This window comes from Erpetoichthys calabaricus, chromosome 14, assembly GCF_900747795.2.
Source record: "Erpetoichthys calabaricus chromosome 14, fErpCal1.3, whole genome shotgun sequence".
Taxonomy (NCBI): Eukaryota; Metazoa; Chordata; class Cladistia; order Polypteriformes; family Polypteridae; genus Erpetoichthys; species Erpetoichthys calabaricus.
The window spans coordinates 61,036,299-61,053,955 of NC_041407.2; the positions used below are offsets into that span (position 1 = coordinate 61,036,299).

General features: G+C 36.6%; 1 protein-coding gene across 1 annotated transcript; it reads right to left on the reverse strand.

Annotated features, from left to right (window-relative positions):
* Window positions 1–1,269: 1,269 nt before the first annotated feature.
* On the reverse strand, window positions 1,270–16,552 carry tmem50a (transmembrane protein 50A). The gene is made up of 7 exons (XM_028819890.2): window positions 16,449–16,552; window positions 11,878–11,984; window positions 11,263–11,375; window positions 9,238–9,305; window positions 9,000–9,092; window positions 5,245–5,305; window positions 1,270–4,998 (listed from the first exon to the last, which is right to left on the reverse strand). The coding sequence occupies exons 2-7, from the start codon at window positions 11,974–11,976 to the stop codon at window positions 4,953–4,955; spliced, it is 480 nt and encodes a 159-aa protein (XP_028675723.1). The 5' UTR covers window positions 11,977–11,984; window positions 16,449–16,552; the 3' UTR covers window positions 1,270–4,952.
* Window positions 16,553–17,657: the final 1,105 nt, after the last annotated feature.

The following is a 17,657-nucleotide window of genomic DNA, read 5'->3' on the forward strand; positions in this document are numbered from 1 at the left end:
ACTAGGCCAATACCATCCCTACAGTGAAGCATGGTGGTGGCAGCATCATGCTGTGGGTATGTTTTTCAGTGGCAGGGACTGGGAGACTAGTCAGGATAAAGGGAAAGATGACTGCAGCAATGCACAGAGACATCCTGGATGAAAACCTGCTCCAGAGCGCTCTTGACCTCAGACTGGGGCGACGGGTTCATCTTTCAGCGGGACAACGACCCTAAGCACACAGCCAAGATATCAAAGGAGTGGCTTCAGGACAACTCTGTGAATGTCCCTGAGTGGCCCAGCCAGAGCCCAGACTTGAATCCGATTGAACATGTCTGGACAGATCTTAAAATGGCTGTGCACCGATGCTTCCCATCCAACCTGATGGAGCTTGAGAGGTGCTGCAAAGAGGAATGGGCGAAACTGGCCAAGGATAAGTGTGCCAAGCTTGTGGCATCATATTCAAAAAGACTTGAGGCTGTAATTGCTGCCAAAGGTGCATCGCCAAAGTATTGAGCAAAGGCTGTGAATACTTATGTACATGTGATTTGTCAGTTTTTTTATTTTTAATAAATTTGCAAAAACCTCACGTAAACTTTTTTCACGTTGTCATTATGGGGTGTTGTGTGTAGAATTCTGAGGAAAAAAATGAATTTAATCCATTTTGGAATAAAGCTGTAACATAACAAAATGTGGAAAAAGTGATGCGCTGGGAATACTTTCCGGATGCACTGTATATCCACAAAGGGTGGCTACTTTGATGAAGCAAAAATTTGAATAAAATTTTGTACACAATGATTCCTTGACTTATTTTTATTTGTCATTGTTTATTTGTTCTATGCCTTGATTTCATCAAACATAAAGACATTAAACTGTGTGCATTTCTATAAAAACTGAAAACACAACCTGTGAGCCTGAGCAGGAATAAGTGGGGACACAAAACTCAATGACGTAATTGCTTAGCTCTGTTTCTTCTAAAAATGCATACCACAATGCATTGCAATGAATGGCGTTATTACATTGCCAATTTGTTCCAGTTTTCTTGCACTCTTTGTGAGCTGCAGCCCCAGGGACCCAGAAATGGATTTGATTATGGATTAATGGATTGTTCTCTTTATAGGACATTTGTACTTTTATCCTTAAAATGTAACTGCAGGATGTTTTATGTAACTATTGTTACTGCATTCTCAAGCAGACAATAACACAAGTGCATAAATTGTTAAACAAGTATGTTTAAAAAACAAAGCCTTTTCTAATTCAGTTCCTACTGAACACAACACAAAGTTCAATATTAAAACAAAAAACACTTAAAATTTATTTTAAATTAAAATTCAACATTCATTCAATATACGTACATAAGAAAAGGAAATAAATGCACATAACAGAACAAGACAGTTGTACATATTAATTTTTTCCAAATATATAACTTGATTACACAAATTTATATGATGCTATTATGTAGCATTTTAGTAGCTTTTTTTCTTAAGCATGCCAAGGACCCAAAAACACATATAAAACTTTATGCTTGAACAACCAACTTAATACAATAAAGTTGAGAATGATAAGGTCAAGGCAGGAATTTAAAAAACAAAAAGAAATCTGCTGTCAGTTACATTGTACTAAAAAAAACAAAAAAACAAAAATGAGGTTGCAAGATATTTTTTGTTTGTATGTCATAAAATGTAAGTAAAAAACAAAAGAATATCCAGTTTTTTTAATCAGCCTTAACATGGACAATTGTCAGTTTTGCAAGCAAGAGTTCTAATCCATTTCAACTCTATTCTTTTTTTAAATTAGCTTAATGTGAGTGTATTATAAAAGGTGGAATTTATTTGAAATATGTTCTAATATAATTTGAGACAAGTATTAACAAAAAGGCATAAAGAAGACCTTTGCCACTTATTGTGTATTATATATATTCATCTGCTGCAGAGTAAATGTGTTAATGTATATTTTACTATCCTTAAGAATATGTCACTTACATGGAAAGTAGTGCACTGCCAACAAAAAAGATCCCCATTTTTAACAATCTGTCTTTACATAAACAGTGATGTGTCAATTTTTCCTTAAAAAATAAAACTATATATCATTTCAATTGCTTTTCATTAAAAGCCCTTGTCTGTCAAGGCCCAAGAAAGTAGTCCACTTTTCACCAGCCTGCATAACACTTCCATAGCTTTTTACTGTACACTGCCTTTCTTAACACTCATGCATTAAATATGCAACTAGCATCAAATCCAACAATAAAACAATCAGTAAAGGCAGTTACTCCAATCACTTTCAAAAACTTTGAAGGCTATCTTGCAGATGATGTTCAAACTTTTCCTGATAGCATGAATCTTCATTCATCCAAACTCATTAAAATAAGTTTATCCCAATCTAGAGAACACAGCATCTGGGTCTGTATGTACAGCAAAAGTAGCATAACCACAAAACATGGAGGATGAAGGCAAAACTGAAATTGCCATGTTCATCACAGATCTTTCCACAGATTTAGTTGTAGCTAAAAGTTAACATCTAGGCACTAACTGCCACAGTGAATAATACTTTAAAATCCACTGACATGACAAAGTAAGCTAAAGCATTATTTATTTAAAACACCATGTCACATGTTTTCAAAATCATTTAAATGGGAGCTGGAAAAAAAGTCATCAAGAGTTATTTCAAATATTCACTCTAATTCCCTAGTAAAAGCGAACACTTTTACAGGACAAATCTTGGCATACATGAATCAAGCAAATCCATCCGCTATTGCCAAGACAACCATCAGTTTTTTGTTTTGTAGAAAAACTGAATAAAGCCAACCACCATTTACTAAGATCATTTATAGTATTCTCTTTAATAAAATCCCTGTGTGCGTCCAGGTGTCTGTGTGTCTTCTGGTGAAGTGCGCATGCGCGGGACACGGTGCGATGCTCGATATTACTGTCAGAGAAAGTTACAGGAGTTTTACGGAAATACAAACCAGTATTACTGCGAGAGGAAATTAAAGGTACACAATACAGTGACGCAAATTACAGCCACATACAAGCCAGTATTACTGTCAGAGAAAATTAAAGGCATATTACCGACGAGCACGCCTGTATTACTGCCAGAGAAAATTAAAGGTATATTACGGACATACAAGCCAGCAGACGTACAAGACAATATTACTGTCACAGAAAATTAAAGACACACAATACACGGTAGCAGCCCACGAAGAACGGTCAGCTGAGCAAGTAAACCATCAACAAAAGAAAGGCTGAAAGACAAAGAAAAATACGACCAACAAAAAGAATCAGGTCAAGGTCCCTTGCCATTTAATATAGACTGTTCCTACTAATGTTTATGCACTACTGTTCTAGCGCCCGTTATTATAACGGGCTAAATGACTAGTCTAATATAATAACCTACAAAGCTTTAAATGGCCTCTCACCGGACTACATCAGTGACCTTCTCCATCGTTACACTCCTGTTTGCCCACTAAGGTCCTCTGATTCTGACAATCTTCTTGTGCCCCGTACTGACCTGCACTCTATGGGTGACAGCGCCTTTAGCTCTCAAGCATCCAGACTTCCTGAAATGAATTAGATCAGCTGACTCCATTCATTCTTTTGAAAAATAACTTCAAAGTCATATGTTCAGGAAGGCTTTTAACTTAACCTAACACTCTGCCCCTTCTTTTAGGTAACCGCTGTCAAGATGCTCAGGATAATTTGTGTGTGTGTGTGTGTGTTTAATATCACACATGTGATTTGTACGGGAATTTCTTTTAGTATTGAATTTGGTATTATACTCTGGCTTATTTTTTCTTTTATTCTATTTATGCTTTGTATATCCTGTATTTATTTGGTTATTGTTCTATGTAGAAAATATTTGTATCTTAAATGACTTGAGCATGGGAAAGGTGCTATATAAATACAATGTATTATTTTCTGCATTTGTTTGTTTTATTGCATTTTCACATGTAACAGTTCATGCAAAAATATGAATCCCTATAGCCACATATCTCTATGCCTCTGAACAACACCATAGGTAAACATAAGGTTCTATATTTTAGATATGCGTTGTGTTAACGAAATATGCTCTTCAGCTATCTAAATGCAGAAGGAGTTTCCACAAGGTTTCCTGGAATAAGCATAGCAATAAGTATGTCTCAAAGCTTAAAAAAAAAAAAAAAAACACAGCTCATAGTTGAAAAACAATTATAAAATAACAAGCATAACGCAGTAATAGTGGGGAAAAAAGTAAGAGCTAAGAATTAGTGGAAAAAACAACATTCTACAGTAATATCTTACACTGTAGGATTTATACAGTACATAGACATTTTTTGGACTAAAAGATAGTAAAATTGTATAATGCTATGTACTCTTTCTTTTAAAAGGTACATCATATTAAATAGTTATTATCTACAGGATTTTGGGGGGCCCAACAATAGGGGTTTATATCCCACATTCAGTTACAGTCAGTGCAGAGTTTGCACATAGGTTGATTGAGGACTTGAAATTGGCATCATGTAGCTGTGTGTGTGTGTCTGTGTATGTGTGTGCATGAGTGAATGTGCCCTGTGACAACTAGTACTATATTGGTGACTGCCTTTTGCCCGATACTGCTGGACTGAGAAGGTTACAGCTTTTAGCTTCATAATGTTTGTACTGTAACACAAGAATGTTACATACCACTTCTTTGCAGTGAAAGATTTCAAACACTGGACCTTTTGGTTAAAAAAATTAAAGGGTTGGTAACAAAAGCTTCTGTGTGCGTGTCATAAAAACAAAACAAAAAAAAAAAACACACACAGTTCCAGGAAGTTAAAATGACTTAAAGTAACATTCAACTGGCTGTCTCCAATTTACTTGTATATACAGGAATGGACGAAAAGAAACTGACAGCATTTTAGAAAACATTTTATAGTACATTTGAAAAATATAGTAATGTGCCAATGCAACGAAGACATTTTCAAAAATGTGCAAATTATAAGAAACAAAAACCAATCACTGCCACAGGTCTTCTGTGCGTCCAAATTTGAACACTAGGCCTCTGCAAAAGAAAACAGTTTTTGTTACTTAATTCTTCCAAAAATGTAAATCATTACTTAAATGGGCATTTGAAGATTCCCACTAGTTTTATATTGTTGTTTTTTTTTTGGTTTTACTGTTTATAGCACTTAATAAACTACATGACTTTGCATAGGACTAAAGAATACATTAGTATTTAGAAATGAAACTTTTGCAAATTCCAACTATTTTACTTAAAACATCCAAGCATACAAATATTAATACTCACCCAAAAAATATGAAGGCATTCTGAAAAAACACCGCTATACCTGGGTACACCTGTTGCTTCTCTAAGGAGAAATAAAACAAAAAGAAAAAATTGAAGTTGTATCCAATGTAACTCAAGAATTTCCCAACCAACCAGTCCCAATTGTTTTTTTTTTTTTGTAATCATGCTTACTAAACAATATTGGGACATCCACATTGGTCAAAATATTCATTATAAACCACATTGGGAACAGTGTCCACACAAATGAGAAGTAGTGCTGTGACCTTCATCTTATAAGTCAAGCTTGATGACATCTAATCTTGCTATGATTATTTAGAAGCTTTGGTTTTAACATTTGGTTCTGTATGTCCCCTAAACAATTATATAACACAGAGCATACAGTGCCCTCCATAATGTTTGGGACAAAGACGCATTGTGCCTTAATTTACCCCTCTGCTTCACACTTCAAAATTACATATCAAACAATTCAGATGTGATTAAAATGCACACTGCAGACTAATTTAAGGGTATTTGCATACACACTTGTCACATCATGTAGAAACACAACACCTTTTCTACATGGTTCCTCCATTTCAGGACAGCATGATGTTTGGGGCACTGCAATGGCAGCTATATAAAAGCAGTCATATTTAGTATTTTGTTGCATATCCCTTACAGGCAATAACTGCTTGAAGCCTGCACTTTATAGACTTCTACAGGTGCCGGGTGTCATCTCTCCTTGGAGGAATATACTAATACTTAAGCAGATGTTTCCATACACCTCAGAATTCACTGTGCAACTGCCATCAGCAGTTACATCATTGAAGAAAAGTGTGCCAGTACCTGCGGCTGCCATACATGCCCATGCCATTACAGTCACCACCACCATATTTAAAAGATAAGGTGATACGCTTTGGATTTTGGGCAGTTCCTTTTAGTCTCCACACTTTACTCTTGCCATCACTCATACAGAGGTTAATCTTAGTCTTGGCTATCCACAAGACCTTTTTTAGGATTCTGCAGGCTCTATTAAATACTTTTCACAAACAGCAATCTGGCCATCCTGTTTTTGTGGCTAACTAGTGGTTTGATCTTGTACTGTGGCCTCTATATTTCTGATCATGAAGTCTTCTGTGGATAGTCATCTCTGACACATACACATCTGCCTCCTGAAGACTTTCCGATCTGTCAAACAGGTGTTTGGGTTTTTTTCCTTACATAGTGGAAATTCTTCTGTCATCAACAGTAGAGATCTTCACGGGCAGCCTACCAGTCCATTTGTGATTACTGAGCTCACCAGTATACTCTTTCTTGTTAATGGCATTCCTGACAGTTGATTTAGGTAATCCAAAGGTTTTATTCTTGTTTTTCAGCCTCATAATTGCTTTTTTGACTTTAGTACACCTCGTTGCCATGCTGAACAATGGCAACTACAGATTCCTAAGAGTAGAAGCAAGCTGAGGTATCTTATGAAGCAATGAAACACACCCGAGTGTGAATAACCATAAACACATAAACATTATGGTACCCTACAATGGAGGGGCTATGTATAAAAAGTGTTGCAATTTCTACATGATGTGATCACAACGTATGCAAATACCCTTAAAATGAAGTCTATAATGTGCACATTAATCACATCTAAGTTGACTGATCTGTAATTTTTATCTGTGGAAGAGTAAATAAAGAAAAATGTCTTTGTCCCAAACATTATGGAGGACACTGTAAACATAAATGATATTCTATAACTTGTTTCAAAAGTTCAGTTGCAGTATTGTGAAAACACAATGCTTTAAAAAGTTTCAATTATTAATAACACAGATGGGATCAATTTTTTTTAATTTAAGAGAAATATATAAATAACTAATTTTTTTGAGAGAGTTCACTTGATCAAGGGCTTCTGTGACTATCATACAAACAATAGTATAGCGTTTTGTAATTAATAGTTTAAAAAATTCCCAAAATGAAAACATTGTTCTTGAAGTAGTAAACTTGTTGAAAAGCCTCTGACATTATCATGTACTTTCAAGACAGTAAAAGTCAAGTAGTCCAAACTTCTGTAAACATTACTGTGACCTAAAGCAGTGCTTTCCAAACTATTTCCATGTGTAACTAATGGACACTCATTTCATGAAGCTCCAGACGTACAGTTCTGGTGCTGATGTTCTTTCTACAGTCAGTCTGAAAATCTGTTGTGAGCGATGCAACAGAAGATAAGAGATTTATACACAATATGAACTTTGGAATTTGGCATCCCCACTCTGAGATTACAAGGTCTACCACTTCGTGGCTGAGCTGCTGTTGTTCCTAGACACTCCACAATAGTTAAACTTAGAGTGGACCAGGTAAAATCTAACAGAGCAGAATTGTCACATACTGACTTTTAGCAAAAGTGGCATCCTATGACAGTGCTACATTTAGAGTAACTGAGCTAATATTTGTCAATGGAGACTGCATGGCAATGCATTTGATTTTGTGTGTTAGTTAATGGGTGTGGTCAAAACATCTGAACTTTTTCTTTGTAATGAGACTGTGTTAAAACAGTTTATTTTACTGCTGATAGAACATGGTATATGTACTAACAAGATATATTGATGGAATTCAAACAATCAGCACCCTGATAAAACAAAAATAATGTGTACCACTCCTGAACACTAAAAATGCAGTCTATGGGGTAAAAAAGCAGAGGAAGTGTCTGCATGAGTACTTTACCAATATGTAAATTAAAAGGAGAAATGATGAGCCAAGGTACACAAACACAATGAGCTAAGGAATCACTCATACCTCAATGTGTCTGCACTAAATCAAAAAGGACACCAAATTCCACAAGACAACAATATTTTCATAATACCCCATTCTGCTTTGTCATTTTTATACGAGTTTATGTGCACAAAGAATTTTGTTTTCATGAAGGGCTGTGTTTTCAAGTGTCAACATTGTTTTCTGCAGTTCAGCTAATTCTTATAGGGAGTTTCCCGATAACCTTACTTTACTGAACTGCAAATCATGGCTTACTCATTCTGGCCCCTTAATAAACCCATCCCTTATTGGCTAACTCTTTAATCCTTTCACCACCTACAAACTAGTATGTGGTAAGCATAACGGCGCAAAACAGCTGTCGCTTCATCATTTAGTTGGATGCTGCACATTGGTGGTTGTTGAAGTGGCTTCTCCGTTTTTATGAAAAGTGCTTCAAGCGTCTTGAAAAATACAATATAAATGCAAAGCTGTCTTCTTTTAAGCAGCTGTTCACGTGTCATAAGAACTTCAACCTTTGCAGACTTACAGCAAGCAAAAAACTAGCAACATGAATAATAAGGAGAAGGAATATGAAAAAGCACATACACAGTAGTTCAAGTGTGTATTTGTTCTACATTTAAAGTCAAAAGCGAGTTTGGAACAGCAGCACAGTGAGTTAGAGGAAGCAGACGTGCTGCTTTGTAAGGGGAGCTCAACCTGCTTCATTTGTAGTAATGAGGAAATAACTGATCTTTATCTTTAAAGTACTTAGAAATGACATTTGCAATTAAACAGTGTTTTACAAAAGAAAGTTTATTTTATTGTGACCCACATAATCTAAACATGGCACTTAGTGAGAAATTTAGATTATCTATTTGGCCTAAGTGTTAGTTTACTCTATAATGGACTGTATTCACAGCCAGATTTCATCACTACCTTGCTCCTCTATTAGGGGGTTATGCTCCGACTCCCCACCTTCCTGAATGGTTAGGTGGGTGGGGAAAGAAAAAGAAAAAAAAAAAAGCTAAAATAATACTTACGAGGAACAACATAACCTCCAAAAAGAATCCACATGGAAGCAATCAGGGATCCAAAAGCAAGCATGAAACCAATGAACAGCCAGATACGAGCACCTAAAAATAAGGACGACAGCAATGTTCAAAAAAGCAAAGGATGGCACAGTTTTAAAATACAACCTCTAAAGACCAACTATTTGAGACTGACGAGATAATGAACAGAAATGTTTGAAAAACTCTTTGGAATAAGTCCAAACCATACCTGTTTGCCCAAGGCAACCTTCGCTATAACTGTCACCTCGCACCTGTCCATTTGATACTGCATTGATCCTGAAAGGAAAAGTAAGATGATGTGTGGAATTACAATATTTTGTGCAGTCTATTTACACAAAGTTCATAAAAAGTAGTCTTCTTAAAACTATTCACAAGAAAATTGAGGTTAAATATTATTCCATGCTTCCAAATTCAAGAAATCGACAGGCGGCCGTTTGGAAAAAAGAGAGCATGATCTAATCCTTATGAGATGAAGACACTAACGACAAAAAACACACACACACATACACAAACAGGAAGCAAATGGTAAAACTGAGAAATGGAAACCTCAGATATCTCGCTCTATCATTAACCAAATGTGTCTTAAATAACAACTTAGAAAAAAGTTATGTACTTAATATAGTATAGAGCAGGATGTAACAGCATTCAAAGAAAACCAATCAACTGCACTCACTCACAATTGTTAAGCACAGAAAGGGAAACTCCAAATGTAACTAACACTTTTTCTTAACTGTAACAGAGACCACAGAAACCAACATATAATGTGTTTTGAATATAGTTGCCTATGATTTTTATATAGCTCCAAAAACTGACAAGACAATGTAAATAACTTGACGATTAAAAACACAATGCTTAAGATAAACGAGCCTTTATCAAGTTGGCCTCAGGTGTGATTTACAATATCAGTCTAGTGTTTCACCTCAAATTGAAAATCTAAAAATCTGGCAGTTATATATTTCATTCAGTCACCAGTGCAGTTATTCAATTACAAAGTACGTCAGGTTCAAATAAATAGGAAAGATTAAGCATGTATGTCTCATTCACTGCAAACAGGCGACTAGCAACCAAATTAAAGTTGATGTGCAAGACCAAAACATAGACTTCTAGGCAAATTTGACCTCAGAAAACATCTAGTGGAATCTCCACTACGGAGCTGTATATTTTTTATTACAAAGTATTTGCTGCTCAAGGATATTTTAAAATGTACAGGGAGATTCACTTGAAAGAGGCCCTATATATTCTGTTGTAACTCCTGTTAGGATGAAGCAATCTGAACCAAAAAAATACACTATATACCTTGACATATGTGTAATCGATTGCATTACATGCGATCCTGGAAGTGGTTTCCGTTTTCTGCCAGACACATTTAGACACGGCACTCCATGTTCCTGAACGCATCAGCAAGCGTCTTGAGGGGAATAGCAGCAATTTCACATTGGATGTTTTCCTTCATATCTTCCCCAGTGTGAGGCTTGCTCCAATAGACTTTTCCTTTGAGCATACCCCAAAGGAAGAAGTCTGGTGGTGTCAGATCCGGCGACCGTGGTGGTCAAAGCCCCTTTGATTACCCTGTTGTCGAAGATTAACTCAATTTCTGCCATGCTCCTTGCCGATGTTTGACATGTTGCACCATCTTGCTGGAAGGAACCTTCCGTTAACTCATGATCATTCAGTTGATTCTGACATAGCTTAAATGAATTGGTGACCCAACAGGTTCACACCATGAAGATGCGCTGCTCAATACTGTACACCACCATCCTGATGAGTGTCTGAGTGATGGGGTACAGGCGGTATGCACCCAGATAGGTTAAACGTTGCAACGGCTGTCCAGCGCCTACCTCATCACTCCGACACAGAGGCATCCGAGCTTGTTCGAAGGTCCATATACTGAGGAGCACAATGCACATTGTTTCGTTCAGATTGCTTCGTCCTAGCAAGAGTTATTACAGAATATTCAGAGCCTCTTTCGAGTGAATCTCCCTGTATACTTTCATACATTTTGCTTCCTGATGAAACAGCAACCTGTAGATACAGTACAACTACTTCCAGCAACCTTGTTGGGCAACTGGATTGGATTATTGTGTCTAACTCAAAGGCTTATTTTGACCCAAGACACAACTTAATAAAAAAGTACAAAATATAATAAGTTAAATCTGCTGAATTATGAGATTTTTTCATATAATTGCCATTACAGCATCACACAAAATTTATTCTTATTAATACATTTGCTTACATCAGAAATGCAACAGTGGCTATTACCCCACAAGCATGATATGAATGGTTAAACGTTTCCATATCTGGATACTTCACTGCTGCATCAATGATAATCCACCATCCTGTAAAAAACTAAAACATAAAAAGGCATATAATTTTTAAAAAAATCATTTTGCTTGAAACTGGATACAAATTGCTGTTTGGTCAGCTGAAAATTGAACAAATAATATAATCAAGATTATTTGTTATTTAGTTTACTGTTATTTCATCTCGTGCTTCTAGGAGTGGAAATATCTAAACAAATATTTAAGCTTACCTAAGGCTAACAATTTAAATGTTTCATTAGTAAAAATTTATTTTAGAAAGTAGGCAACATTCATTTCTGAAGAACATTTATCAGGTCATGTGCAACTCTACTTCTTCTGTAAAGGCACGGTTAATAACAAAGGCAAATTACCTCAAAATAGTTTTCCAAAGATAAGAATTTATTTATTTATTTATTTTTTAAGTGAAGCCACTAATGAAACTCAGTTTGTATTTAATAATGAAAAACATAACTCAGCTTCAAAAGAACTGACGGCACTGTGCTTAATGCAGGAAATTTGCTTGCATTTCTTTTATAAAAACATCTTACCAGGACTCCAGCTGCTATTGAGGCCAGCGTGTTCCTTTTCTCTCCCAAATCAACACACTCACACTCTCCACATCGGATGTTATCAAGGAACCCTGACATTTTTAATGCTGTAAAAAAAAAAAAAAAAAAAAATCAGAGTAACTGAAACCATTTTTTCCTTTGTTGGTTTTAACTCATAAATGGTACATTTTCAAAGACATCAACAAAAATGTTGATTCTCCATTATAATATTGTCAAACTTATTTAACCCACTTTAGACAGTTTTATTATGAACCATAATACCTTTATTAATATATTTTTCTGAGTAGAAAAAAAAACAGGAAGCCCAGAGTAATGATGTTAAAAATTTAGTTTAATTTCAGATACAGAAAGAAAAAAAGTATAACTTGCTATTTGTAAAGAGGCTTTTTAAACAAAAAAAGAGTCATGTAAAATACTCTGCATTAACCATATCAGGGTGCACAGCATCAAGCTATACTTCCCACATTAAGTACAGCTGAATACAATTTCCAGGCAGATATTCACACACCCTCTCACAAGAGTGTATGTTAAGATAAATGCCATACATTACAAAGTGAATGAATACTAGAAGTGTACCTTCAACACTTTAAAGATGAAATACGACTTTCAAAATTGACCATCTGAAAATATGGAGATACTTGCAAAAACTGTTTGTCTTGTTTATTAATATTTAGTCACTGTTGGGGTGGTTCAGAGGCACAATGGGTAGCACATCTGCCTCACAGATCCAAAATCTTGGGGAACAAATTCTGGTCCCAATTACTGCTTGTGTGAACCTGTGTGTGTTTTGCCCATCCCCAAAGCAGTGCATATTTGGTTACTTCATTAAAAAAAAACAAAAAAAACCAAAAAACAAACAAATGGTTGTGCAAGTGTAAGTGGGCCTTGTGGCTGACTGGTAGCCCTTCCAGGGCTGTTTCCTGCTTACTCCCAGTGCTGCTGGGATGGGCTCGGGCTCCCCATAACAGTAACCTGGATTAAGTAGATTTGAAAATGTTATATCCACGCTTTCTCTAGAAGAGAAGGTATATAGTATAGACATTAACATTTCTCTGATATTTGTACCAAAGACATGTAAAACAACTTTTTCAGGGGGACACCGAAATAGGGACTGAACAAGAAACCTTGTGGCTTAAATCAACAAAGACAAAACACAACCTAATATACATCAAAATATAACAGCCACACTTATCAAATTAACTTTGTAAGATCTTTTGTGCTTCTGCTATTTTGAGATATAAAATACATTATGCTACTTCTGTTAAGTCATATTCTTTCTCTACACCAAAGAAAAAAAAAATCACCTTTTATTGATATCATGTAAAGGTGTCTGCTCAATCTAGTTTATGGTCTCTGTCTGGGGTTGGGGAGCAATAAATGCACGGGGCTAATGTGCAAAATTTGCTAGGACAATGCACAAGCTAGGAGTCAAACCCAGGACTCTCCTGCCATCAGGCTGCTGGCATAACCACTTTGCCATGTTGTACACTTTTAAAACTAGCAGGTGAAGCTGTTATTCAGTTAATCTATATCTATAATAACAACATATCATAATATATTTTATTTATATACCATTTTTCCCATGCTTAAAGTGCTTCACGGAAATTCAAAATTGACAACAGAGAATATACATTGAATACACAAAAAAATCCACATAAAACATTAAATAAAGATAAATACAGGAAACGCAAAATTTTGAATTTGCATAAGAGACAAAAACCTGAATAAAAATAATAAATATACAAACTACTACAACAAAACCTTGAACAAATGACATAATTTGTAATCCTGAGCACCAGGAGAGAGAAGGCACACTGAAAGAAAAGATTAGAAAGTCAGGGTAAGTAAAATACCATCCTGAACAAATGTATTGATGTGTAATGAATTGAGTAAGCTGATTTCACTAAGTTTGGAAGATTGTTCCAAAGTCTAATATAGATGAAGGCTCTGTCATCCATAGAGCTCATAGGGGCACAACAAAACTGCCAGAATCAGTGGACAACAGAGAGATGGAGGAGGTTGTTGATGTAGTTTGGTGAAAGGCCATTTAAAGCTTTATAGGTTGGTAATAGGATTTTATATTCAGTCCTATAAGACATAGGGAGCTAGTGAAGGTGGAACAGGATTGGTCTTGTGTGCTTATAGTTGTGTGTCTATGTAAGGACACTTGCAATAGAATTTTGAAACAACTGGAGTGGCGGATGAAAAATTAGAAGTTGCACTTGCCAGCAGGACATTGTAGTAGTTAATGCAAGGTATAATATGGGCATGTACATGTATCTCGGCATCAGAAAAGCAGTGGAATGAAAGAACAGGGGATATGATACAGACATACATAAAAGTATTTCTTAATGCAAGTACAATAAGAAAGGGAAAAATCAAAAACGACATCAAGATTACTTGCACAAGGTGGTCAGGTGATGACATCACCAAGGGTGTTTGAAAAGCAGCTCTTTTTCTTATGCAAAGCTTTAGTGCTAATCAGCATGATTGCAGTTCTCCTACAATTTAATTTTAGGAGTTATGTTCTATCCAGGTCTTAATTTCATGGAGGCAAAATGTGAGCCGAGAAAGCTCTGATGAATTTTCACTTTTAGTATTGAAACAGATCAGAGTATCATCCACATAAAAATGATAACTCAGTTCACAGCTAAAAATAATACAGTCAAGGGTAAGCATACAGATACAGAACAGGAGAGGGCCAAGGACAGGGCCTTGAGGAACTCCTTGTGTGATGTGCTGAGATGGATCTGCTGATGCCAGTACTAACAAGCACTACTAGCCTGTAGCTGGGCAAATAAAATTAAACTACAATAAAAAGTCTGAATTGGCATAAGTAGCTAGAATTCAGGGTGTTCACAATAAATGTAATCATTTACTTCATGAGGTTGAGGTGCATAATATGAATAGTTGTGTGAAATTTTAAAATGTGTGCATCAATTTACATGTGTAAAGTCTACATATTCGCAATTGTGATAGAAACTTGTCACTTTTCACCCTCTGATAGAGGTCCATAGAAGAGCCAGATACACAGTAAAGGATCAAAAAATAACATTCATAATCACTGAGCTTGAAATAATCTAAAACAACATCCCACATTGATTAGGCCTATGTTTGAAATTTGCCAATTTTAATCTTCTGGGAGTGGCTCTTGAAGGGCTATGGGTCACCGGTAAAGAATCAAATATTAAAAAATATCTGTCATCTGCATCCTCGAAATAGAATAAAAGTACACTCCTCGTGTCCATATTACCTTTACCCATTTTTTCCGAGGTTTTCTGAGAAGGAATACCTTTGCCCCCTCGTATCTCATTAAGGATTAATTAACCCCGGAGTCGATTGATGAGGTATGCACAACATCTGATCATTTCTGTTAAAGAGACCAACTGATGTACACTTTTATCACAAGGGCGAAATTTCCTGCACAAAGTATGGTCCAAAATAACAGGTCTTCTTCCAAGGTCTAGAGACTCAAAATAGTCGGAAATCAAAAAACCTCTACGCCTAGTATAACTGGACATCAGGCAGAGTCGAACGGTGTATCATATGTGGGTGTTTACTCGTACCGGTGAGCAAGGAAACGTCGAACAAAAATAAATAAATAAAAGTAATTCTTCTTAACAGCATATTACGGATAAATGTATACAGCACAAATATAAGACCCTAAAGTACACTAGTCAGACTGAACAAAGACAGGAAAGAAAAAGCATCAAAATAAGCAATATAAATCGAGCAGAAGTAAAACAAAGGGTTACGCAGATTAATTTCACAAGACACAGTAAACTGAAACAAAGTTCGTTCATTTTAAACTGCGGATACGCAGGGTGGAAAATGCGGATTGTTTCTTCGGTGTTGTTTTAATCTGATGACCACTAAGCAATCTATAAAATTCTACTGATTCGTTAAAAGATGGTTATTCTCTTACAAGAAAATGATTCAAATGCAACATTGGCATTAACTGATTGCTACTTTATTTGTAAGACAAAGCAACCTATACATAAAACGTTCTAAGACACCTTTTCAACTTTGCAAAATTCCATTTCCTTTTATTTCAAGAGGAATCGTTCCCTCAACGGCGCGCGGGATTCTGGGAGATTAGTCTACTTACTCACCTGCATGGAACTCGCAACTACGCTTTGAAAACTAGAATACATTTAGGATAAAATTATTTGTATTTTGCGTCAACAGAATGTTAAGATTCAAATTAAATACTTTATACTTTTTAAAAAACATGCAAATTATACATCCCTGCTTGCATTACGTCACCTACTCTGCCAAATGAATCTACGACATTAAATACGCCCTCGAAACTAAAAAAAACAAAAAAAAAACAACTTTGCCCGTGCGGGATGATACAACGAGGACTGGAAAAAAAAACCGCAAGAGCCACCCCCGACTTAAAGGACTTTAAGACACTTATTTATTCACTCCGTAATCGCTTAAAGCGTAATTCCAAATCTCCGTCACAGTACATAAAAAGAATGTACACCGTCCACCTCCAAAACCATACGTGACAACACATAAATAGCTTATATTTTGACTTTACATACCTTCTTTCGCAGTATCTCAGCAGACAATAACAGCCTTAACGCCGTGGTTGATGAATCGCGCATGCTCACTAGTATCCCTACGCCTTTGACGTCATCGCGTTTTTTTATTTTTCGTGTATCCTGGTGACTGACGGGCTTTTCCAATTCATAGCTGCGAATGTTTTAAAGTTTAAAGGAACATTAAGCTTACTGTGGCTTTAGACCTTTAATAATTTGTCGGTGTTTTGGGAAGTTACGTTTTCCACCCTACGCTTAGATTTCTTTAAACTATGTTGAAAGTTATCTCTTGCACAGCATATTAAAACATGCCTTATGAGAGGCCATTTACCATTTGCTGTATAACTGATGTGTTTTGCACTGATGAATTAATACATTTCAGCCTTTATTTATTTAAATGTCTGGCTATTTTCAGTAGCCTTTTACAAACGCAAAATACATGATGATAATTGCCAGTTCTAAGGGCAAAGATAATCTGGCTCATGACACTAATGCATACAGCAGATTCAGAAAGTACTCAAATCTCTTCACTTTATGCACTTTGTGTCATAGATTTAATTTTAAACGGATACATTTGTCATTTTTGCCCATCACTCTACACTCAATAACCCATAATAACAAAGTGAAAACATATTGTCAGAAAGGTTTGCAAATTTATTACAAATTAAAAACTGAAATCTCTTATTCATCCCCTCCTCGAACCGCCACCTTATCGTGGTGGAGGGGTTTGCGTGTCCCAATGATCCTAGGAGCTCTGTTGTCCAGGGCTTTATGCCCCTGGTAGGGTCACCCAAGGCAAACTGGTCCTAGGTGAGGGATGAGCCAAAGTGCGGTTCAAAAGACCTTCTATGATGAACAAAAAACTTGGACGGCGTTTTCCCTCACCCGGACGTGGGTCACCGGAGCCCCCGTCTGGAGCCAGGCCTGGAGGTGGGGCTCGATGGCGAGCGCCTGGTGGCCGGGCTTGCACCCATGGGGTTCGGCCGGGCACAGCCCGAAGAGGCAATGTGGGTCCCCCTTCCCATGGGCTCACCACCTATGGGAGGGGCCAAGGAGGTCGGGTGCAGTGTGAGTTGAGTGGTGGCCGAAGGCGGGGACCTTGGTGGTCCGATCCTCGGCTACAGAAGCTGGCTCTTGGGACGTGGAATGTCACCTCTCTAAAGGGGAAGGAGCCTGAGCTAGTGCGCGAGGTTGAGAGGTTCCGGCTAGATA